Genomic DNA, 24656 nt, shown 5'->3' on the forward strand with positions numbered 1-24656 from the left:
AAATCACTGCACAAAAAGGGGATCTGAGGGAGCCAGAACTGCCTGGAAGCTTTGGGGAAGGAGGAAGGAATTACTACTTTATTCACCACAGTACCTCAGGGCCCAACATGGGGCATGGTAGAGGGGTACAAAACTATTTTTTGGAAGAGAGGGAGGAAGGGAGGCAGGAAGGTTGGTTGTCCCTGGTGGAGCCAAAGGGGTACAGGGAGGAAGCACCTCTAAGGTACAGCAATGGAGGTAAATGTGGGCATCAGAGGGTGTTACTTCCCTAGGAGAGTGGGGAGCAGAGGGTCAGGGTCTCCTATAGCCACTCCTCAGCTTGTCAAGCAAGTCCTCTGCTCAGATCTTGGAGGTCTGGGCCAGACATCTCAAAGGGACCTATCTCTTCTTTTAGATACCTTCCTTCCCCCAGTGTCAGGGGTTTGCATCCCTGGTGGGCATCAAAATTTTCTGCCAACCCTTAAATAGTGAAGATTGCTGAGTTTCTTTAAAACTTACTGGCTCAGAATATCCTTGGGTGGAGCCATAGAAGAGTCTTTCTTTAAACTGCCCCAGGAGATTCCGCCATCCTGTCAAGTAGGAACTGCCCACCAAATGGATCAAATTTAAACCCCAGCCAGCCATTCCAAGCCCTCTGAGGTCTGGCCCCAGTGTCCCTGTGCAGCCTTATGCCTTGCCCCTCATCCCAAACACACAGCCTCATGAAACTGACCACATTCTTCTGACATACTCAGGTTCTCTCACAACCAAATCTTGCACAAGTTTATCTTCCTGTCTTCTAGAGAACATCTACACTTTCTGCAAGGCCCAAGGAAAACTCCTCTTCCTCTGGGATGCCTTTCCCAACCTTTTTTTAGACAGCAAGGCAGAACTATTCTCTTTCCTATGAGCCTCCCAGTACCTTCTATCACCCTAGATCACAGCACCTGTCACTTTGCCCCATAATTATTTAATAATCCCTGTGCGAGACAGTTTGTACAAGCTGCTTTGTGTAAGCCTCCTGAGAATCCTTTGATGTAGATGATGATGATGATGATGATGGAGCAATGGCAATGGTAGCAAGGAAGTAGATAGCAAACCCTTATCAGGTGGAAACCCTGCTCTAAGGGTTCTACTTGTGCAGTCAGACCCCTTTATCTTCACTGATGTCTCTGTGAAATGGGTTCTTTTATTCCCAGGCCCATCTTACATCTGGAGTCACTGAGGCCTAGAGAGGTGAATTCACCTGCCCTAGGTCAACTACTAAGTGGCAGAGCCAGGACCTAACCCAGCCAGCATTCTGGGCACCCACTGAGCTTCAGCTCTTTCACAGAGGACACTGGGGCTCAGGAAAATCATTGGCTCAGTAAACTCACCATTCTCATAAGGAGCAAAGTCATAATTTGCATCCAATAACCTCTAACCCTAAGGCTCTACACTCCCACATGGCCCCTATTTAAACTTTCTGCTAAGTACTCTCCAAGCCAAATCCCCATTCCTGACCTGTTTAGCTCCTTTCGTTTCTCCCCACAACCCCCCAGAGACCTGCTTTTTCCTCTTCCCGCCAGATTCTCCCCTGACCTCACTCCCTCCCCATCCTGCCACACCTTGATTCACTGAAAGAAACACCCACCTGCCCTGGTCCAGGTCAAAGCTTTCCTGGTAGGCAGGGATCCGCCACACTTGTGAGATTTTCTTTTTTTGTTTTTTAATTAATTTTATTGGTACATATAAGGTATACAGTATAATGACATTCATCATTGGAGATTTGCACCTTTCCATAATCCATCCTGGTTTTTATTTTTTCCCCATTCCCCTGCCCTCCCTTCAACCCCTCCACCCCTCCCTATCTACAAAGACTTTATTTCCATTTTTTCTTTTTCTCACATTAATTCCATTCCCTTCTTTCTTTACCCCTACCTCTCCCACTTCCCCTTCCCCTTTGCACCTTTTCTTCCTATTTCACATTATCTATTATACCTTTTAGTCCTTATTTACACTTTTGGTTTCTCACACTAGAGAAACTATTCGGTATTTACACATGTGTGTCCTATTTATTTCACTTAAGAGTTTGGCCTCAATGTACATCCATTTAGCTATAAATGTCTCTAGTTTTTCATTCTTTATGGCTGAGTAATACTCCATTTTATTTTTAAAAAACACATTTTCTTAATCCAGTCTCCAGTTGATGAGCAATTGGATTGTTTCCAAGTTTTAGCTATCACAAATCGTGCTATGAACATGGGTACACATATATGACTGTGGTATGATTCTTTTAATTCTTTGGGGAAGATCCCCAGCAGTGGAATAGCGGGGTCAAATGGGACTTCCAGTCCTAGTTCTTTGAGGTATCTCCATACTGATTTCCACAGTGGTTGCACCAGTCTACACTCCCACCAGCAGTGGAGCAGGGTTCCTCTTTCCCCACAGCCCCGACAGCATTTGTTATTGGTTGATTTCATGATAGCAGCCATTCTTTCTGGAGTGAAGTGGAATCTCAGTGCTGTTTTCATTTGCACCTCTGAATGACCAGTGATGCTGAACATTTTTTTTTTTGATGTTGAATATTTTTTCATATGTTTATTTGCTATTTCTACTTCTTTGTCTAAGAAATGTCTGTTCATTTCAGATGCCCGTTTTCAGACTGGGTCTTTAAATTTGGGAGGTCTGATTTTTTAAAGTTCTTTATATATTCTAGATACCAGACCTTTGGGTGAGGGACAGCTGGTGAAAATTTTTCTCACATTGTGGGTTGTCTCTTCACATGGTTGGTGGTTTCTGTTGCTGTGCAGAAGCTTTTTAGTAAGAAGAGGTCCCACTTATTGATTGTTTGTGCTAGTTTATGAGCAACTGAGGTTTTGTTCATAAAATATTTTCCTACCCCAATGTCTTGAAGAGTTCTACCTAACCTCTCTTCCAGCCAGTTTAGTGTTTCTGTTTTAATATTTAGATCTTTAATCCATTTCGATTTTAGTTTAGTGCATGGTGAGAGATATAGGTCTAGTTTTAATTTTCGGCAAATTGAAACCCAATTTTTCCAGCATCATTTATTAAAGAGGCTCTCTTTCCTCCAGGGAGGGTGTTTGGCTCCTTTGTCAAAGATGAGGTGGCTGAGTGTGTCTAAAGTTGTTTCTGCATCTTCTAATCTGTTCCACTGATCCTCAGGTCTGTTTCTTTGGCATTACCATGCTGTTTTTATCACAGTAGCTTTGCAGTACAGTTTCAAGTTGGGGATTTTTGTTTTGTTTTGTTTTTTTGGTACCAGGGATTGAACTTGGGTCCTTGCTCAAGTTGGGGAGTTTGATACCCCCTACCTTGTCTTTATTGCCTAATATTGCTTTTGCTATTCTAGGTCTCTTCTTGTTCCAAGTGAATTTTTGGATGGTTTTCTCCAGGTCTGTGAAGTATGCTGCTGGGATTTCAACTGGGATTGCACTGAATTTATATAGCAGTTTTGGAAGGATGGCCATTTTCACTATGTTGATTCTTCCTACCCAGGAGCAAGGGATGTCTTTCCATTTTCTGATATCATCTTCAATCTCTTTTTTCAGAGTCTATAGTTTTCAGAGAAGAGGTCTTTGATTTCTTTTGTTAGGTTGATTCCTAGGTATTTCAATATTTTCGATGCTATTGTGAAAGGAATGGATTTCCCATCCCACAATCTCCCTATCTAGACTGAGGCAGGTTGAGGCAGTGGAAGAAACAAGCCCTTACAGCACCCCTCCCTGTCAATTTCTCCATAGGAGAGGGGTAAGATGGAAAATGGGCCTGCCTGGTCACCTATCAGGGCTGAGAGGTGGCTCTGATGGGGTAACAGGGCACAGGCTGTGTAAATGCTGATGTTCCAGCCAGGAGCACCTCCCTCCTGGGCCATGGTTAAGAAGCTGAGGTTCCCAAATCAGCTGGGAACCCAGCTCTCCCACCCTAGCAGGTTACCCAATATCCCTAAATATCCCATTCTAAAGAATGGGAATCACAACAGTACATTTAGTCTAGAACCATCATGAAAACTGAGTATAGTGAATGTCTGCATGTAAAGGGTTACCAGCACATGTCCATGACATGATGGTGACAAATGTTCAGGGACGGGCCCTGCCTCCCTCTGCAGGAATCAGACTCCTGTGGGAACCTTGGCTCTCCAAGAAGTCCCCAGTGCAGCCATCCTGCCCACAGAGAATAACTCGAATTCATCATCCAGCCTGGTGCCAGCAGGTCCTAAAACTGCCTTGCTACCACAATTGTGGAAAAGCTCTTTACTCTCTTGTCCAATCCTTCATGACACCTGTAGGAGTTCACCTAGCCTCTGCTCCAGGCTGGCCTGAGCTCATCTCCAGCTCTACTGCTTACTTGCTAGGTAATCTTGGGCAAGTTATTTCCCTTTTCTGGGCCTTTCCTAGCCTCATCTGTAAAGTGGGCAGGACACTCTCAATCCGGGAGGGTTCCTGTGAGGATCACAATATGAGGCATTCAGGAAGTCAAAAATCCTTAAAAGCTCTAGTACCTTCATTTTCTGGATGAAAATACTGAGGTTCAGAAAAGTTCCATTGCTTGTTCCTCAGCCAAGAAGATGTAGGCTGGCCCTGAGTCCAGGGGCCCGACTTTTGCACAGGAAGGTGTCCTCCAGCTACTGAGTTTATGAGGCCATAAGGACAAAGGCCTGTGTGAGCATCCTGCTTGCTATGCCTCATTACACACTCATTAGGTGTGGCCAGCCCTCAGTACTGAGTCCTCCAGGGTGGGTCACAGGGAACAGGGTCAGAGCAGGATGACCATGCAGGTGAGGCCATATGTCCTGAGCCCATCAGGAGCCCCACAGCCATAGAATGGAAAGCCGGGGACTTGTCCCAGTAAACTGCACAGCAAGGACAGTGCCTTTATGCCACAGCCAGAAGCATGACTGTTAGTATTGTGCTTCAGTGTTCCAGCCTGAGTCTGGGCAGAGAGATGCTGCATTGCAGTGCCTCAGCCTTGCTGTTGTAGTGGGGCTGCCTGCCAGTAAAAGACTGGAGCCCTGGCTCTCGGTCACTTTGACTCTTCTGTTTTTTTGGGTTTTGTTTATATATTTTGCAGCACTAGGAGTTGAACCCAGGGCCTTTGAACTGAGCTACATCCTCGGCCCTTTCTATTTTTTAGTTTGAGACAGGATCTCACTAAGTTGGTAAGTTGCACGGGCTGGGCTCAAGTTTGTGACCCTTCTGCCTCAGCCTCCCAGAGTGTTGGGATTATAGACATGCCCTACCATGCCTGCTTTTTTCTCTCTTTCAAAGACAATAATAAACTACCATGATAAGATAACATTTTTCACAGATCTGATTGACAAAGACTAAAAAGGCAAACCAGGCCCAGTATTGATCAGAGGACTGTGAAAGGGCAGGTGCTTTTATAGCTAGTAAAAAGCACAAGATGATATTTTTTAAGGTCAATTTGGCAAAGTCTTAAAACTGCACCTGTCCTTTGACCTTATAAACCCTTACCTATAAGAATTTGTACTGAGCTCTTAATACACAGTTGTTTGAAGAGTTGGTTATAATTGCTCCAAAATAAAAACTACCTAAAATATTCATTAGTAGGGGACTGGTTCAATTAATGATAGGCTATCATTCAGTCATTAAAAATTGCACTGAGCCCCCAGTTCCACCAGAAAAATATGTCAGGGAGGCTGGAGCTACAGCTCAGTGGTACAGTGCTTACCTGACATGTGTGAACCTGTGAGTTCAGTCTCCAGTGCTACAAAAATTTAATTAATTAATTAATTAAAACTTGTATTGGGAAAACATTTACTTACAGAGAAATGTTTATTATACATTAAGAGTTCAATACAATTTGTATCAGGAATGATATAAATAGATACAGCTGGGCATACTAAGCTTTTTACATTAGGGGAGGTCTTTTTGGATCCTTCCCTCTTGGAACCCAGCTGCCATTCTGTAAGGAAGCCCAGGCTGTCCTGCAGGGGACAAGAGGAGGACATGTGGAGAGAATGGTCCCGCTATGTGTTCACTGAATGCAGCTGCAGGAGGACCCTAGCTAACATCATGTGGAATGGAACTGCCTGGTCAATCCCCAAAATCTTGAGAAATAATAAATCATTGCTACCTAAAGCGACTACAGCAGTGGGTAGCTGAAACACTGTTTTTATATCCTTTAATCCAGAACGGATATAGAGCTTTTGTGCAGAAGTCTCAGGATCCAAGTGTCCAGCCTCACTGTGAGTCCCAGGAAACCAGATCCTTGAGTGACCCCAACTTGCTAAGCCTCTACCACTGGCTTTCACAAACTCCATCACACACTAGGTGCTTAACAAATATTTATTGGACAAGTGAATAAATGTCTTAGTTAACATACATTGTAGCCCTGTGAGGTAAGAATTATCACTCAATGATACCCATTCATGTCAGCAAAATGCAGATACGGTATTACAAAAGAAGAAAATAATCACCCCTAATTGTACTACCCATAGATAATTTCAGATAACATTCAGCATACATTTATAGAAATCCAACTATATGACAGCTACATACTTACTTCAGAAACTGTGATAAGCATATGCTTCGGTAACCTGTTTTTACCATTCAAAAATATTGTGGCTTTCTTTCCGTGTCCATGAATGTGTATCTCCAACAGTTTTAATGAACGCACATGTGCCTGTGTGACATCAGGAGTTATATACCCACCCCTCACTCACAGCAGGCCCTCACAGCCTTGTCTGCAGCAACTCTGGGATGTTACCTGTGGCAACCCTTTCGCAACAACGCCCTAGGAATTACCCACCCCTCAAATTTGTAGCAGAGCCCAGAGTTGAGCAGAGCTCCCTTCTCTGATTCCAAGGTCTCCTCTCCAGCCAGCCATGCCACTTTTCCTTTCTTACGAGCTAGACTACCCAGGGTTTGGGGTCTTTAACCTCCTCAGGGAAAGGAACAGCTCCTCCAGGTTGTCATCTGGTTCTCACTGCCCCTCGGTAAAGTGTGAGTCAGTTCCAGTGTAATGAATGAGTCAGCCAGTTTGTCCGTGATGAATATGCATGTGACTGCCAGGTGGCATGCAGGTGGGGGCTGGGCAGGGAAGCCTGCACTGAGGACACTGGCTGGGTGGTGGCTGCTGGGTTAGGAGGTGAGTTGTGTGCTTCCCTTCTGATCCAACTGCTGCACGGTAGATTCTCAAAGTGAAGAGGCCCAGGTTTCATATGTTATGTCCATTGAGGCCAGGGTCTAGGGGTCCCCAGACTCACCCTAGCTGGGCTTGTCTCTCTCTCTTTCTCTCTGACGTAGAAAGAGGAAGAGAAGTCAGAGAAGACCAGAGCAAAGCCAAAACTTTATTGCAGATATTGTAGGAACCAGCGGTACAAAGCCACTCCAGAGGAGTGGGGGCGCCCAGAGCCGGGTCACGGACAAATGTGGGCCTGCAGTGCTGTTTTATAGGGTAGAGACCCCATCTCCAACCCCTCCAAGGGTCACTGCTTGATTAGCTACTGGACCTGTTGCTTGGGGGCTAGGTTTGGTGGGCCACTAGGGGAATCCTAAGGGGAAAGTAACCTACTTAAAGAGCGGCGTACGTGGGACAGTGTAGCTACACAAAAACAGGTCTCAAAACCACGGGCTGTCAGCGCGGCTGCTGGCTGAGAATCAGAGACCCTTTCTCCTCTACCTCTCCAGGGGACCCAGTACCCTGACCTAACCTGACCTAAGGATCCCAGAACGTCCCTACCAATTGGCTGCCAAATTCCTCCCTCACCGTAGTGGTCTCGGTCTCAAGCAAGGAGTTTCACTGCTCCGTGCCTTAGTTCCCCAGCTGTGGATATATGAATGACTCTGGTCTTGCCTTCAGCCAAAGGAGTGGAAGACTCAAGAAAGGATGTGTGGGAAGGTGTTTTGCCCTGTTAGAAAGCGACAGCAGTATGAAGAACATTGTTATTTTACCTCTCTGGAGAAAATAGTTCTCAGAACAAAGCCAGCCTTTTAATTTTCCCATCAGCCTCTGAACTTCTCAGCATCTCTGAATCCCTCCAGTGTCCCTGCTGTTCCTCCACCCTCAGGGGCACCAGGTTAATTCCTTACACTCAATCTTTATCCTGTGTGCTAGACCCAGGGCCAAGGCACTGAGTCCTTCCCAGAGATTACTGTGGGCCCATTATACAAAGAGAAAACAAGGCCCACAGGGAGTAAGAAACTCACCAAAGATGGCACCGCTGGTGAGGGGTTGGGGGACTGGGCCATAAAGCCAGAGCTGAACTGCCCCAGCATTCTGCCCTTCATCGGGCTGCACCAGGTCCTCTCCTTCCAACCTTGGAGACCACTCCCCTCGCCAAAAAAATACCAGTACACAGAAACTGAGAGACAAACCAGGTGCATGCCTGTAATTCCAGCACTCAGGAGGCTGAGGCAGGAGGAGAACTGTGAGTTCAAGGCCAGCCTTGGGCTTTATAATGAGTTTAAGGCCTGAACTAGGTCATGAAACCCTGTCTCAAACAAAAACAAAAACCAAAAACAGAAATCAAGCAAAGTAGATGCTTCCTACCTTAAAGTAAACCAGTCTTTGAGGATATAAAGAGTTGGAAATAATACGAGTTGCCGTTTTTTTAAGTGTATGTCAGCCATCCAAAGGTCATTTTCTCCCTTCATAATCACAATCGATCTTTGAGGTGCGTACTGACATTATTCTCGTTCTACAGTTGGGGAAACTGAGACTCAGGTTAAGTAACACAGCCAAAGACCCACAGCCAGCAAGTCTCTCTCCAAAACCTGTGTGTGCTCTGCCTGCCATGTACTTCCAACAGCCTCCTTCTTCATTCATTCTTTGATTCACTCATTTATTAAACATTTATAGTCTATTTTCTGTGCCAAATAATTTGTTGGACAAGAGAAGAGTGAGATGTCTAAGACTCTGACCTAGAGAAATCATTATCTAAAGGGAAGATAAGGCTCAAATAATCGTAATCTAAGTGATAAGAGTCGGGCACAGGGAACTGCTTAACTGCTGGTGCCCGGTCAAGGACCGCACAAGCACTGCGGGCTTGACTCTTGTTTTTTCATTTAATGGAGGGGCAAAAACAGGGCCTGCATAATTTGAGGGCAAATTACTTTATTTCCCTAAACTTCAGAAAATGAAGAGAAGGCCAGGTGTGGTGGCTCTGCCTGTAATCCCATCACTTGGGAGGCTGAGTCAGGAGGATCGCTGAGAGTTTGTGAGTTTGAGGTCAGCCTAGGCTACATGGTGAGTTCAAGGCCAGTCTGAACTACATGGGAGACCCTCTCTCAGAAAACAAAAAAACCAAACAAAAAAAAAAAAAGAAGAGAAAAACATTCCTAGAGTTCCTGTGGGAATTAAATTAACTGAAATATTGTATTCATTCATTCAACAAATATGTACTGAGACCCAGTGTGTAGCAGCTACTGGTTTTTGGTGCTGGGGACACTGGAGGAAGCAGACAGGAGACATTACCCTGGAACCTCAGAAAGATTTTAAATGCAAATTCTTTTCTTTTCTTTTTTTTAGTACTGGGGATTGAACCCAGGGCCTCACACACACTAAGCAAGTGTCCTACCACTGAACTACACCTTTAGCCATTTTTAGTGAGACAAGATCTCATTAAGTTGCCCAGGCTGGCCCTTTAATTTTTGATTCACAGCTAGAACTCCCGCTTCAATGCTGGAATAGCTGGGATTACAGGTACCACCCTGCTCAGCCTTCTCTCCCCTTCCCCTCAAATAATTCAGCATAATATACATACAGAAAAGTGCAAAAATCCTGCCTATACAAAGACAGACAGCATCCCCCTGTGTAACCAGCAGCCTGATTAAGAAGCAGCATTACCAAACAAGGTCAGGACTAGGGTAAGGCAAAGAAGCGCTATCCTCCCATGTAAAATTTAAGGAGGGGAGGAATGCCAAAGACACTGAGCCATCAACATAAATTATAATCTTAATGTAGTGTTTTTTAAAAATCAAAATTAGTGCAAAGAATCCATGATGACAAAATATCCGTGCAACTGTGTGAAGCTGTGTCGTAACAAAGCTTAGGGCAAAAGGAAAACACCAGAACTGCTGATCTGGCTTCCACCTGTCTCCCCCTGATTACCAGCTCTCCTCATAGTTGAGACCCTCCCTTCCAAGAAGGAAGGGCTCTTCAGATACACATTCCAGTCCCACGCAGGTTCTTGTCTGTTTTTGAACTTTATATACATGCAGCCCCACTCTTTTGCATATGGCTTCAACAAGATGTCTGTGAGAGATATCCATGTTGTTGGAGGCTGTGGACAGATGTTTAAAGGAGAGAGAGATATGGTCAACTGTGCATTTTGGAGAGACCAAGGTGAGAGCAGGTAGAAGGAGGCATGAGCACTGGCTCTAGCCTGCACTGGAGGAGGGACTTCAAGGATGAACAAGAGAAATGGAGTCCGTCATTTTGTTTTTTGCTGCACTGGGATGAAACCCAAAGTCTTGCACTGAGCTACATCCCCAGTTCTTTTTATTTTTCTACTTTGAGACAGGGTATCGTTACGGGTATCACTAAGTAACCCAGATCTTCCCGCCTCAGCCTCCTGAGTAGCCTGGATGACAGGCGTGTGCCACCACTCCTGGCTTCCAATGGTATTTTGGAGGGGTAAAACCCACAGGCTTGATTTGGTATTGGAAGTGAAGGAGAAAGAGAGAAGTCAGGACGACACCATACTGGTGGGGAGACTGGCAGGGGTAGGGGGAGATGATGAGTTAGGTTTAAGTGTGGTGAGCGTGAGGCACCTCCCAGAGGCAGGCACTAGTGCTCTGAAGACGAGCAGGGATATGTTCCTTCAGTATCCTCCAGCAATGATGTGCGCCAGGGAGGGGCGCACAAAAGGATCAGGAAGGGATGCTGTAGAACTTTCTGGGAGCAGGAGGTTTGAGCAGGTATGCAAATCAGAATGAAAATATTAAACATGCAAAACTGTCCTGCCTGACCCAGCGGGATCTCCTAGAGGTTGGAATACCAGCCTTGCAAACACCATGTTTACCTGCAGTCCAGGAGGATCTGAGTTGCAAAACATCCTGTAGATTAGGGGCTCTCTAGACCCAGCACCTGTCAGCCCCCCTGGCATCAGCAGCAGTTGAGTCAGCAAAGGCTTTTCTCCCTGACACCAAGGACCCTTACCTTTAAAGGCAAAAGAGCCTTTTCCGGCCTCAGGCTGGCCTTACTCACTCCTGCCTCCGGAGCCGCTAGGACCCGCCCTACAGAGCACTGCCCCACCCCTCGGCCCCAGGGGCCCAACTGCGTGCTCTCAGACACGCACCAGGCGCCCGCTGGAGCATGTGCACCTGGCACCTCCCGACCAGTCCCCCAGTCCCAGGGACCTCTTTTTCTCCAGACTGGCTGGGGCTGGAACTTCTTGGAATCAACCCAGAAAAGCTCTAGTTCCTGCCAGGACTGAAGTCAGCCTCCAGAGAACAAAGCTGCCAGTGTGGGCACAGACTGGAAAGGGGACATTAGGTGTGTCCAGGCTGAACACTGGGGCTCCACCGCCTCCTCATCTCTCTCTAAAGCTTCAAGTAGGTGAGGTTGTGGGGAGGCTGGGATTTCCTTAGGTCCTTTATCTGCTTCAAAACTCCTGATGTTCCCCACTGCCCACTGAATAAAACTGACTCCTATGCCAGGCTTTTGGGAGCCTTGTGATCCCATCTCTTCAACCTTGTCACTCCTCTTTACCTTCACCTCCTCTCCCTCCCAAGCCCCTCCCAGCTAGCTGCACCAGAAAGGCTAGCTAGCCACTCTGGTTTAAACCACTCTTCCAGGCCGATGCCCCTCTCCCAGATGAAATACTAATGCCTCGGGCCTTCTCTGGTGCGCCCTCCCTAGACCGAGTTACATTCTGTTTCCCCAGACTCAGGTGGCCAGAGGAGCCACAGCCTTACTAACCAGAACCTAACTTCTGACCCAGGGTCTATTGCTCAGGGTGAACTGACTTCTCACGGTAGCCTCTAGGGGCCATAAAACCCCCAGAGAGAGAGGACACAGAGAAGTGGAATTTCAAGCAGGTAATGGGGGGGGGGGGTCTGTGTTTGGGCAGGTATGGTGGGTGAGAAAAAGGTAAAACGGTTTTTCTGGCTACTCTGCCTTGTCCTCAAGTGGCACCCTGACCATGGGGATGGGGATTTGACTGAACTGTTGACATCAAGAATTAGCACAGTACAGTTCTGTGGATAAATCTTTATGCATATCCACCCACCCTCCCTCAGGCTGACCCAAGAGGGGACTGTTGTGCGTACTTTATAGACATGGGTCTTGGGGCTCAGAGAAGAGAAGGAGCATGCTCAGGGATATTTGGCAAAAACTAAAACAAAAAAACCAGCAGAGCTGGGACTCCAAAGTCTGAGTGCAGGCCTCCACCATCAATCTCTGGATGCAGTCCATAGTCTCTGTCCCTTCGCCCATGATGATGGTCTGCTGCTTTTGCACCTGCTCTTCCCTCTGCCAAGAATGGCTTTCTCTCCCATCTACTTAGTGAATTCATATTCAGCCTTCCAAACCCTGCTCAGCACGACCTCCCCCTCCCTTGATGGGCTCTCAACTCCCGCTCCCCCTGTGGTACAAGCTCTGCTCTTATACATACTTATCCTGTACACTCGACTTGCTATTGCTGCTACTCATCCTCCCTCTTGTGTCCCCTCCAGTTTGGGGGCTCCAGGAAGCTAGTGTCGGGCTCTCATCCCTCTGTCCCTGGGAAAGGGGCCAGCACAGTGCCAGCAACTGGGAGGCAGCATATCCAGAGGGCTGGCTGTGTGAGGAAATGGGAGCCAGAGAAAGGCATTGAACAGGGAGGTAGCAAAACCCAAAAGTTACTGAAGGAAAGTCTGTATTAGCCACATTGGAAAGTAGAGACGGACAGACCAGCTGTTCACAGGTCCCTTCACTTGCTCCTTCCTCTACTCTTTCACCCTATTCTTGAGGTGCTCACAATCTGGGGTGGGGAGACAGATGACAGCAGCTGAGAAATACCAAAGGATGAAGGACAGAAAGACCCCCACTTGGGAAACCAGAGGCTCTTCCTGGTGGAGGACCCATTTTTTGGACACTTCTTGGCACGCTGAGTAGAGAAAGGGCTTCCGAGGCAGAGACAACCGCAGCAAAGGTGTGGGGCTAATGTGTGGGGTGGGGCTGAGCTTGTAATCTGGTGCCCTGAAGAAGGGCATCCACAGCCAGGCTTGGGGATCCCTCTCTCCATGACAGTGTCAGATGCATGAGCAGGATCATTACAGGATCCAGGACTGGAGGAGGGAGGGAAGAGAATATAAAGGTCCTGAAGACAATAGGGGAGAAAAGGAGGATGAGGTGGGAGTAGGAGCCAGTAAGACTCTGGTACCCTGATGAGGACAGAGGTGGAAGGTGGCCCAAACTCTCCAGGCTTAGCATCCAGAAGCTGGAGCCACAGGTAGGGTGGGGTGTGCCCAGAAAAAGACAGCTTTCCATTCTAGGGCTCCATGCCCAAACTGGATGCCCCTTGGTCAACACTGGGCATACTACTCAGGAATGCCAGGAGTCATCTTAGGCTTTCTGTTTCTAAAAGAAACCCCACCATGGTCCCCTCCGCCAAGAAAGGGAGCTAACACAGGACCTAACACTAGTCCTAACCTAGGATGGTGGCCAGACCTTGAGGCTGTCTCAAAGGTATGGGTCTAGAAGAGGAAACATGGTGAAATCAGATGACGATACCAGCACCACCACCAGTAAACATGCACATGCTGAGCATGTCACCAGCACACCTGAAAACACTCACCACCACTCATGGATTGTGTTATGAATTACCAGTTACCCCTGGGAAAGCCACGACCTGCAGACCAGGGGCTCGAGCCCGGGATCCTGCTACAGAGGATTTGCAGATGAGCTGCTTCAATGCCTAAGTCTCCCGTGCCCTTATCCATTCAGTCACCCTGCCTCCTCTCATGCTCTTCACACTTGGGTGTTACCATAGATGCACCTGGACTCTCAGAAGACGAGGCGATCTTAAAGCAGGCAGAGGTGCCAACCGGTACAAAAGCTTGGGGACAGGAAATGTGGAGGAGGAACGAGGAAGGCAAAGGGAGGGCTCAAACAGGGAGCAAGACCTGTATAGTCTTGCTAATAAAGAATTAAAAGGCACTTTCCACGTAGTAGAACGACGCGGTTCAAAATGCTTTACAAATATTAATTCACTTAATCTTCACAACAATCCTAGGAGATGGTACTATTATTATTCCTAATTCACCTTAAGTTACCCCGGGACACAGTGAGGAATCCGGAGTGCTAGCTCTGAAGCGCTACGCTGGGCGGCTCCCAGCTTGCCTTACAGCCGGGTACCAGCTCCTCCATTTTACCAGAGGCTGCTAAGCTCAGAGAGGTGAGCGCACTTGCCCAGGGTCACACAGCGAGCGCCCTCACGGGTCGCGGCGCACCAGAAGCAGAGGGGATCCGCAAGCAGAACTAGGAGGCAGCCAGAAGCCCTCCGCCCCTCCCCTGCCCTTCGCCCCCCTCCCCGCGGAGCCCCGCCCCGGACGTGCTAGGCCCAGGCCCCGCCCACACGCCCCTCCCTCCTGACACACCAACTGGCCAACCAATGGATGGGGTCCTATAAACGCTCCGCCAGCGCGCTCTCGGCAGTCAGGAGGCTGGAGGTGTCGCGTGCGAGCGAGCGAGTGGGTCGTGAGCCGAGGGTCCCGAAGTGAGTGCAGCAGCGCGCCGTTGGGCAGCAGACAGGAAGAGTCAGAGTCGCAGTCGGAGTCCGAGGACCAGAGCGGAACCTCACCCGAGAGCGCCGCCCGTTCGGCTCGTCGCCGCCCGCGCACCCGGCGCTGCTAGAGCCACCAGTGCAGAGCGGCCATGGAGCCCAGCAGCAAGGTGAGTCGTACGCCGCTGGCCCTCCCCTCCCGGAACAAAGGCGGGACCCCCGCGGACCGCTCAGCCGACCCGGGGCGCCCCGCCGCCCCGCCACGCTGTGCGCCCGTCGTGCGCGGCGCACCTCGGAGCCTGGCTCGGCGCGAGGCCCGGGCGCAGCGGGGCCGGGGCTCGGATCGAGGGGACGCCCGGGCGCCGCGTGCGCACTGGGCTCCCGCACCGCGTACCGGCTTCCTTCCGGGGCCGCGGTGCATCCACGCGGCCCGGTGGGGCCCGGGAACTCGGGGCCCGGCGCCGCACGTCGCGCACGACCTCGGTAGCGGCAGCCCTGCGTCGGCTCCTCCCGGAGCGGGGGAGGGAGCCTGAGCGCGGCGCCTATTGGTTGAGCGGGCCGAGCCCCCGGTCGGGCCCGGGCGCTGGCAGGAGCCTCGGAGGCTGGACTCGCCCGCGCTCCGCGCGGGAACCGGGCCCCTCTGCCCTCGTCCCCTCACGGCTGCAGATTCGCTGCCCGGCCCGAGGCGCATCCCCGGCTCTCGCGGTGCTGCGGCGGAGGGAGCTTCTATCAGGCCGGGCTGGAGCTCGGGGGCGCCTGGTCCCGGGATGGAGGCGAACGGCCGGTCTCCGAGCTTCTTCTCTCAGGGTAGCACGGACCCCAAGCTTTTGCCAGGTCCTGTGGAGATGTGCCCCGAGGAGGCGCTCTTGGTACGCGCGGGGCAGTACCGGGGCGGGGTTAGCGGGGAGGTTTGAGGGCGCCGCCACGAATCGGGGCTGGAAAGGGGACCCTGTCCTCCGAAGGACGAGGTCTCTTTATTAGAAGCGATCGACTCCCTAGACAAGATCTCTTTCTGGGAACTGGCTTGTCCTCCAGGGGCTCTACGTGAGTCTGCCCCCAGAGGTTCTTTTCAACAAGCCGTCTTTTGAGCCCCTCTGTGGGTAGGGTATTGTTTCCTTTCTCCCTGCCTCCTTTGCTGTTGTCTAGAATATTTACAGGTCACATTTTTCTTTTAAAACTTTTCTTTCTGTTTTTTGAGACAGGCTTTCCCTATGTAGTTTGGTCTGGGCTTGGATTCGCTGTATAGCCCAAGGCTATCCTCAAACTGGGGCGATCCTCCCGCCTTAGCTGGGATTACAGGCGGGTGCCACCATGTCCGGTTTAAAACATTTCTCATCTACTTGGATTTTCCCTCCTGCTCTGTTAGGAACACACAAGACTGTACCCTTTTTACACCTGGGACGAAAAGGCACCGACCATATCCGGAACTGCCCTTCCTGTGGGCTGTGGAGGTGTCCGGTGAGACTGAGCTAGAAAACAATCAGGCAGCGCTCAGCAGGATCAGGCCTCCCCTTACCTGTCCAAGCCAGACAATTTGCTTCGTCCTGCCTTAGCACTGAGGTTTGAGTGGAGACTTGGAGGAAGTTACCCAGGGCGCTGTGGCTGCACCACAGAGATGGGGAAAATGAAATAAAATGCAAGAGAAACGATTTTAGCTAATGACAAAGGTGAAGACCCTGGAAGTCCAAATACTTGCTCTTTTCCCAGAGCTTGCCTGGGCCACTTAATTTATTTGGGCCTCCATTTCTTCACATGCAAGGTATGGATAACTCTTTATACTTCCTCAAAGGAAGAAAACCTGACACCAGACCTAGGTATATTTGTTGGGTAGATACGTAAACATTCTGAGCGTGTAAGAAGAATGGAAGAGAAAATCAACAGCCACTTAGAGTTTACAGAGATGCTTTTGAAAATGCTTTTCACTGTTACCAGATAGCCGTGCTGTACTTTCTTATCTGCCTGGAGCTTATAGAAGAGCAGTAACTTTCCTAAAGTTGCACAGCTACTAAGTGGCTGAGTGGATGTGAATCCTGGCCAATGAGAAGGGACTTTCACTTCTGTCTCCACTGTTCTTTTTGCCAGCATTTCTTGAATTTTGTGCAGAATTTTGTTTGCCTTCAAGTGCAGGCTTTGTGCCATCTAGTCTGATCTAAATGCTGCAGCAGTGGGTGCTTTTCATATAATGCTCTCCAAACCACACTGTGCAGTCTATCAGAAAATCATTTTGAAGCTCCCGCCTTCCCAGTGGCTTATCCATATTTATAAATTCATGTACATGTACTGTTACATTAGTAAATGAGTGGAAATCTCAAAAGACAAGGACAAAGATAGCAGTTACACTAAACATTTTTTCACTAATTTCTCTGTGATCATCTTGTATACATTCCGGAAAACAGCCCTTGCCAGTTTTATCAGTGCCACAACCTTTTTTGTGCCCAATGTTAAACTCAGGCCGCAAGAGGTATATCGTGTGTGGGGTGTGTCTAGCTCATATGCTTTGGTTCTGCTCTGTTCCTCTTCTTGGAACTGGGGATTGACTCTGCCAACTTCCTGTGTTCCACTGTACTCCTCTGTGGCTCATAGTAATGAGTTTAACAAGTAGGAAATAGGGAGGGAACAGATGGAATCACCTGGCTAGCCAGGGCTTCACCCACGATCTCTTCTGGGGAGCAGGCAGGGATGAGCCCTGCCCCATATATGTCCCTCACCCTTTGTGAATAACTTATGGCTAATCACCCCTGTACTCCCTACTTTACTGACCACTCTCTGCCCCCTAGACAAAGTAGACATCAGAAATCAACAGGGCTCCTCAGCCTCTTAACAGTGCAGAGTATAGGTATTTGCTTGAGTTCTTGCAGATGTGGTTTTGAATCCCAGTTTAGCTTCATTACCTCATCTACAGAATGAAGACATTTTTTATCATTAGAATGTTTGTAAGAATTCAGAGGAAAAGTCATGGGTATCTGTCCCCATAGGTACTTCATGAATGTTCCTTGTTTCCTTGGACTCCCATCATGCATTGTGCTTGCCTAGGCCTGAGGGACCTGTATGTAGGCTTCAGCTTCTGTTTAGAAGTCTGACATTTGGGCATTGTGAACTTTGGGGGGTCATGATACCCAGTTTGTGAATATTACTTAGATAAATCACTGAAGCTCCCACTGGCCATTTCTTCGCATTAGGGGCTTATAGGAGGCTGATTTGCTGAGATGGTACATGTGTGAGAGTGCCAGGCCCAAAGGCTGAGGTCATCTGGTGTGGTGGCCACTTAGGTTTCTTTCTTCCCACCCGTCTGCCTGAATTTGGGTCAGCTCTTGAATAGTTTGAAAGGGACTTCCATGGGCGTTTTCTTCCACAAGAAATAAGTCACAGTGACCACAAGGTCCACTGAGAAACCAAAAGTCACACATGCGCCTTCCACCCTAAACATGCCACTCTTTCCAGGATGATACTGGAGAATGGAAGAGAGTCAGAGCAAAAGACCATCCAGTTTGTAGCTTAGCCCTCCATTTGACAGATGAGGAAACTGAGGCCAGAAAACAGAAAAATGGTCCAAAATAGGCTGTCACAGAAGAGTTAAGATGTTTTATGGAGTTTTTAAAAAGGTGGTTTTTCTTCACACCCCTGTGCCCTGTGCCATCCTCTACCCACCCTACATGAACAGAAATTGTGCAGTAGGAGTCCTAACAGTTGGATTAGATATGCCTTGACTACTGAAACCTTTCTGTGAATGGAAACAAAATGACCTTGGAGAAGTGACTTGGTTTTCTCTGTAAAACGAAGGCTTCACTACCCCTGGTGGCTGTGGTGAATCTGGCCTTGTGCCCTGAGTCAAGATGGTGGCTATTTTCAGTTGGAAAGACCCCTTGGGTGGCTATTTTGGCAGTACAAACAGTGTAAACAGTTCCAAGATGATCCTTGTCCAGTCCGGAGCCATTCAGGGATTTGACCTGACTTGTCCCAGAGCTGGGTTAGCCCCAAATCCCCCATAATCAGCTTGTGACTTCAGGGAACTTAGCTTTGCCCAGTGCCTCCTGGTCACAGGGTGTCGGGACTCCAGCATCAAGGGTACAGATGTCTAGCTTCCCCCTCCCTGCCAGACTAGCAGTGCTGGGGAGGCCTGGAACAAAGGAGAAAGTGTGTGGCACTGGCTTGGGGCCTGCCACCTCACTCCTGCCCTCACCTCACTTCTAGAGGTGACAAAGCCCACTCAGTCTGGTAACCTGTGTCCCCAGGATGGCAGGTCAGCAAGGCTCCTGGCTGGACTCATGGGCTCAGAGAGGCTGTTTCCAAGCTGGCAGGCCCAGCCCTGGCTACCAAAACAAACCTCCAATTGTTACTTTCCTCCGAGGGAGGGGTGGAATGGAGCCGGAGGCTCTGTCATCCAGCCACCAGGCCTGGCAGTAGCTAATGCATAAACATTGGAGTTTTGTAGTAACCGAGCCAGAGACTCCCAGGCCTCAAACATGGGTAGGGAAAAGGTAGGACTCACCTCAGGGTGACTTTTGTCTCCTCAGGGCTTGTGTACCCTGAAAGGGAGACAGCTCTTGCTACCCCTCAGCTGATGGACCTTTGGGTACCAAGGCCTCTGCTGGACGGAACATCTGCCTGAATTGCTTAGGCCAGAGCTTGTCTCTTCCTGCCCTAGAGTTTGGGAGTGGGTGGGAAAGGGCCAGTGTCAGAAACAGCACTCCCACAGGACGCATCTTAGGGGAGCTGTGTCCTCAGCAGTAATTGAGATTGACACCCACCCACCTCTCTGGGTCAGCAGCTGTGAAACTTACCTAGGAGTGCAGGGCCTGTGCAGCAGACTTGGAGCACAAGTCCATTACTACAGGCCCAGATGGGTCAGATGGCTGGCAGCAAGGCCCTCTGCTGGAGAAAGAAGGGGAACTGTCTTGGGATGGGCAGCCCTGCTAGAGGAAAGAAAGAGAGCCTCTCTGCATTGCTCCGTAGCATGAAGTGGCCCTCACAGCTGTGCCAAAGTTCCCATCCAGGGCCCTGGCCCCTGGTGCCCACGCTGCTCTGGGCTCGCCTTGCCTCCCTCCCCCAGCTGGAGGTACTGCCTGTGACATGGCCCCATTTGCCACATAGCTGGAGCTGATCAGGAAGCCCATCATCTATCCCAGTGGTCTTGGCTCAGGTCATTGCCCTCTATGACATGGTAATAGCAGTCCTCAGTGCCAGTGCCCTACATAGTGATGCCAACCTCTACAAGAGTTTCCTGCAGCCAGGCACTGGCCTGAGGGTGGGCTTCAGTGGCCCTGCAGCGAGCTTTGCCATTAGCATTTTGGGCAGCATTTGGGTCAGGGCATGGCCAAGCAGCCCTGGCTGTGGGCATGGTCACAGTCCTCACCCTTGCAGAAGTGCTCAGCCTCTGAGGTCCCAGTGTCACCTTCATCATTTTCACCAGCCGTAGAGTGTGATGTGAAAACCACCCCCTCCTCATTCTTAAACAGTCTGCATGGCACACATGCACAGGTAGCTGATGATCCTGGAAGTTCACAGTGTCCTAGTCCCATGGTCTGTTGACCATGTTCTTTTCCCCATCTATCCCATGCTAGGGAGCAGGATCCACCTCTCAGCCATCAGACCCCTGACCAATGAGGATGCCTCACTCACCCAGAGTTCTCCATGCATAAGGATGAATTAGAGTGGGTTTTCTCTCCACTAGATTTTTCTCTATGAGTTGACCTGTTAATACATCTGTGGAGTGACTCTTGTCTCCTAGTGACAGAAAACTTTTAGAGTGCTACACTGCAGGATTACATTCGCTGTGAGACTTGGAAGGCAGTGTGCTGGGCCTGCCAGGCTTTGGCACTGGAGCTGTGTCCATTAAAGTTCTCAGATGTGACTGGAAAAAAAAAATACTGAATTTTCCTTCTTTTAAATATAGGAGTAATGGAGCCAACTAAAGAGAAACAACAAAGTGAAAGGATAAACATCTTTTTTGTATCAGTTGTCACTGTGAGATATTTACCCTTTTTTGTGCACATGTAGATGCATGCCGGTAAATGTGATGTTTGTGCAATTGGTTCGCATTTCTTATGTTTTGCTCCGTGTGGCCCATTCTGCTCACCAGCCCAAGCCTTAGAGGTAAATACATTGTTTTTTCTCTGCAAACACATCAGGTGTCATTGTACAAGTTCAGTAACCTTTCTTCCTTAAGTAAAAGGTACCTTCTGTATACATTATACTTGGATTTTATTTTAAACAATCTTCCCTGGAACACTTTTCATGTCAAGTACATACAGATGTGTTGCATTCTTTCCAACAGCTGCGTAATATTCCATTACAGACATGTCTCACCACGGTTAAGAAACAGCACCCTCACACTTTCTGTATACCACTCACCACCTGATTTATGGCATGTATTTATTTTCTCTCTCTTTTTTTTTTTTTTTGGTACCAGGGATCGAACTCAGGACCCTGCACTTGCAAGGCAGGCGGCAGAACCACTGAGCCAAACCCCTGGCCCTTATGTATTTATTTTCTTCCCTAGCCCTTGACTAGAATAATCAACTTCCACAGGCAGGAACTAGTTTAGTTTTTGCTGAGTCCCCGTGTACTAGGATAGTGTTGGGAGTATGCATTTAAGCACAATCTTTACTTTAGTAATTTATTCTTAGAAACCCCTGCCCCCCCCCCTTTTTTTCTTTCAGTGGTGGGGATTGAACTGAGGGCCTCTACACTAAGCTACATCTCTAACCTTTAAAAGTTTTTTATTTTCTGCTGAGTTACCCAGGCTGGGCTCAAACTTGTCATCCTCCTGCCCCAGCCGCCCAGAGTGCTGGAATTACAGGCATGCACCACTATGCCCAGTTGAAAAACCTTCTGGAGAACTGAAGTTTTAAGGGAAAGGAATTTTTTAAGGTCACAGAAGTGGAGGAGCTGAGGCTTAAACTTGTTTGCTGAGAGTGACAGTAACCTTTGTATATGCCCAGACTTAGCAAATTCATTTTATCTTAGTTGAATTGATGCCCATCGAACCGCTGAATGCATACCCATACCAGCTTCTCCAGGGGCTAGTTCGTGAACCCAAGTGCCATGCACACAGCCCTAGGAGCCAGTTGTCTGCATTTAACACCCCATTATAGGATATATTTTTCAGGTATTTAGAAGCAATGATATATTTTTGCCTTGAAAGGCTTTAGAAATCTTTTCCAATTCATACATTGGGTTTCCATGTAGCAAACAGCTTAGGGAACCTGGGATTTAAATCGGTGGTTGACAGACTTTCTGTAAAGGGCCTGATAGTTAATATTGTCAGCTTTGTGGGCCTTGGGGTCTCTGCTTCAGCCACTTAGATGTGCTGCTGTAGTGGGAAAGCAGCCACAAATAATAAACACATTCAATGAGTGTGGCCAGTAAAGCTTATTAATGGTCATGGCAACTTGAGTTTGATTCAGTTTTCATATATCATCTCCCCCCACACACACACCCCCTCGTCACTTAGAAATGTAAAGCGTGTCCTTAACTGCAGGCCATATGTGGCTCAGGGGGCCATAGTTACTCATCCTTGACTTAAAGCAAAATCCAGCCAAGCAGCCAAAAGGTTCCTGAACTTGAGCTTGGGCCGTCCCAGATGGGAATGGTCAAGGCTTAGAGAATTACTGGAATGGAAATTGGCCTACCCGGAAAGAACCAGGTAAACACCTTGTTCCCTTCAGGGACCATTACCAGTAAGCAGGGGGAGGGCCTGAGCAGAAAGAACATAAAATTGAAGCTTCTCCGAGGCCCAGGACCCTCTGATTGTGTGCTTTTTCTTCTCTGAGCCTCCCGTTTCTCCTCTGTGAAGTGGGAGCAATCTGTCCCTGGAGTGGAGCATATTCACGGTGGTTAAATCAGAGGACGTCCACCGAGCCCCTGGCAGGATGCCCGGTGACTCGCTGGTGCTGCCGATAAGCGCCCCAGCTCTGTCCTCTCCTCTCTGCTTCAGACATTGATGAGCACCTTCTGCTTCCAGGGCCACCATGGGGTGTAGGGTGGTTCAGTCATGCAGGCGTCTTGTCATCACTAGGAGGCTGGAAGAAAATGACTTCAGGAAGAATCAGTTCTCGAGGTCACCCAGAGCCCAGGCTTCTGTGGCTAGCCCATCACCTTTGACAGGAGTCAGCAGGATAAAAGGAGTCAGGGGCAAAACTCCAGGAAGGAGTCCAAAGAACTCAGTGCTAGCCCTGGCTTTTGTTTGCTGAGTATCCTCAGCACCTGGGCTCCTGGTATATTAAATGAGGGTGTTAACAATCTGCACCTTCTTGGGCTGCTTTCTTTTTTAATGCCTAGAACTTTGTTCCTATGAAATCTTAGAAAGGAAATGTTGCCCAAAATAAATAAAAAGAGATGTCATGGATCAGGTGAACCCCTGCCATACCTCTCCCTGCCCTCCTTAGACCTATAGACTAAGTGCTTAGCCTGCGCTTCATGCTCCAGGCCACCTCTGAACATCATGCCAGAAGCCGTGAGAGGAGGATGAGATGGAGTGATGTCTGGAGTCTGCCAGCTCAGGATCCTTCTACCACGGGCCATGCCCTGACTCTGAGGGCGGTGCCAGGTGCCCTCCCTCTGCCAGTATTGACTGAGAGCCTGCTGCGAGGCAAGCCCAAGGCCCCAGTGATGCTGAGGAAGGGCACACAGGCAGGGGTCAAAAGGTCAAATGTTTGGCAAGTCATGTCCACAGGGTGGCTATCATCCCAGCGTGTGGGAACCAACACATCGTCAATGGCTTGGGGTGAGGGCACTCAGTGGGCCTCAGATCCCCAGGACTCTCAGAATTGGCATGAAAAGGGCATGGAGTGGGGACATGAGGCATCCTCCTGTATGCTGGAGCCTGACTGAGCCCAGGGCTTTGCTGAGCTGAGAAGCCTGTGGCACTCCTAAGAGAGTTGGGATTTGAACTTGATCTGACTGACTTCAAAGGTCTCCCAACTGCAGCCCTGTGGGCATGAAATGGAGGGTTGGGGGAGTGCATTACCCTGTTCCCACTTCTCAGAGTTCTGACAGTCCTGCACTCACTAGGGGTTTGACGAATAGCTGAGTTAGGATGAGCACTCTGGGAAAACCAGAGTTTTGCCTAAATCCATAAGTTTAGTGGGATTTAAAAAAAAAATTTTTTTTTAGGACAGGGTCTCAGTATGTAGTTCAGGCTGGCCTTGAACTCACTATGTAGCCCAGGCTGGCCTCAAACTCAACAGCAATCCTGCCTCAGCCTTCTGAATGCCAGGCTCGCAGGCGTGTGCCATAACACCCAGCTTTTCTGGTTTCTTTTGGTTTCTTTTGTTTTTTTAACAATTGTTCAGTGCTAATGCCTACCTGGGCACTCTAGTTGCAGAGATGAAAAAACCCAGCTTCTATTTTTAGGAGTTCCCAGAGTGGAAACTACAGAGGACACAGCAGGTGCCAAGGCCTAGAAAAGCATGGAGTGCTATGGAAGGTCACCCCATCCCTGGAGAGCAGTGATAAACCACTGAGAGTCCCAGACTCTGGATTCTGCATTGCTCCCCACCACCACTTTCTCTGAGTCATCAGCGGTACATCAGCTGGCCACTTAAGTAAACACAGGTTGAGTAGATGGACTTACTCACTGTGCTTCATTTGCAGCCACAGGCAAACTGGCAGATGAGCTCTGGTGGCCTTTGGCAAGCACTTGTCAAGGAAGCTCTTCTCTGCTCCCTGATACAGAATTTGACAGCGACTCTAAGGAGGAAACATTAGCCCCATTTCCTAGGTGAAGAAACTGAGGCCTAGCGGCAGGGCTAGCAGGCTTCCAATTCCAAGGTGAAAGGTAGCACTCACTGCATTTCAGCCAGAGTTTTGATGCCAAGCCCAGCAGTGATCAAGCTGGTGTAGTGAGTGCAGGAGATGGGAATAGGAACATATCACTGGTCTCAGTGCTGTGTGCCTACAAAGGGTCCGGGGCCCTGCTCCTCTGAGACAGCTCACACTGAGCCTCATGAGCACTCTGTTTCTTAGCCTGATGATATCAGACCCTGTTTCTTTCCCTTGCACGTAC

At 48.9% G+C, this 24656-nt stretch overlaps 1 protein-coding gene across 2 annotated transcripts in view; it reads left to right on the forward strand.

The window, feature by feature from the left end:
- The first annotated feature begins 14523 nt into the window (after positions 1 to 14523).
- Positions 14524 to 24656, forward strand: part of Slc2a1 (solute carrier family 2 member 1) — a 30499-nt gene continuing 20366 nt past the window's right edge. Inside the window, exon 1 of one of the 2 annotated variants that reach the window (XM_004871835.3) lies at positions 14524 to 14820. In XM_004871835.3, the coding sequence (XP_004871892.1) occupies positions 14803 to 14820 (18 nt within the window). In that variant the 5' untranslated portion in view covers positions 14524 to 14802. Of the gene's footprint in view, positions 14821 to 14851; positions 15520 to 24656 lie in introns of those variants that run through there. The other variant, XM_021249933.2, reaches the window with a different exon arrangement.

The sequence above is a fragment of the Heterocephalus glaber genome, unplaced genomic scaffold (assembly GCF_053883595.1).
Source record: "Heterocephalus glaber isolate CG9 unplaced genomic scaffold, H.glaber_assembly_v1.0 deba00001452, whole genome shotgun sequence".
Lineage (NCBI taxonomy): Eukaryota > Metazoa > Chordata > Mammalia > Rodentia > Bathyergidae > Heterocephalus > Heterocephalus glaber.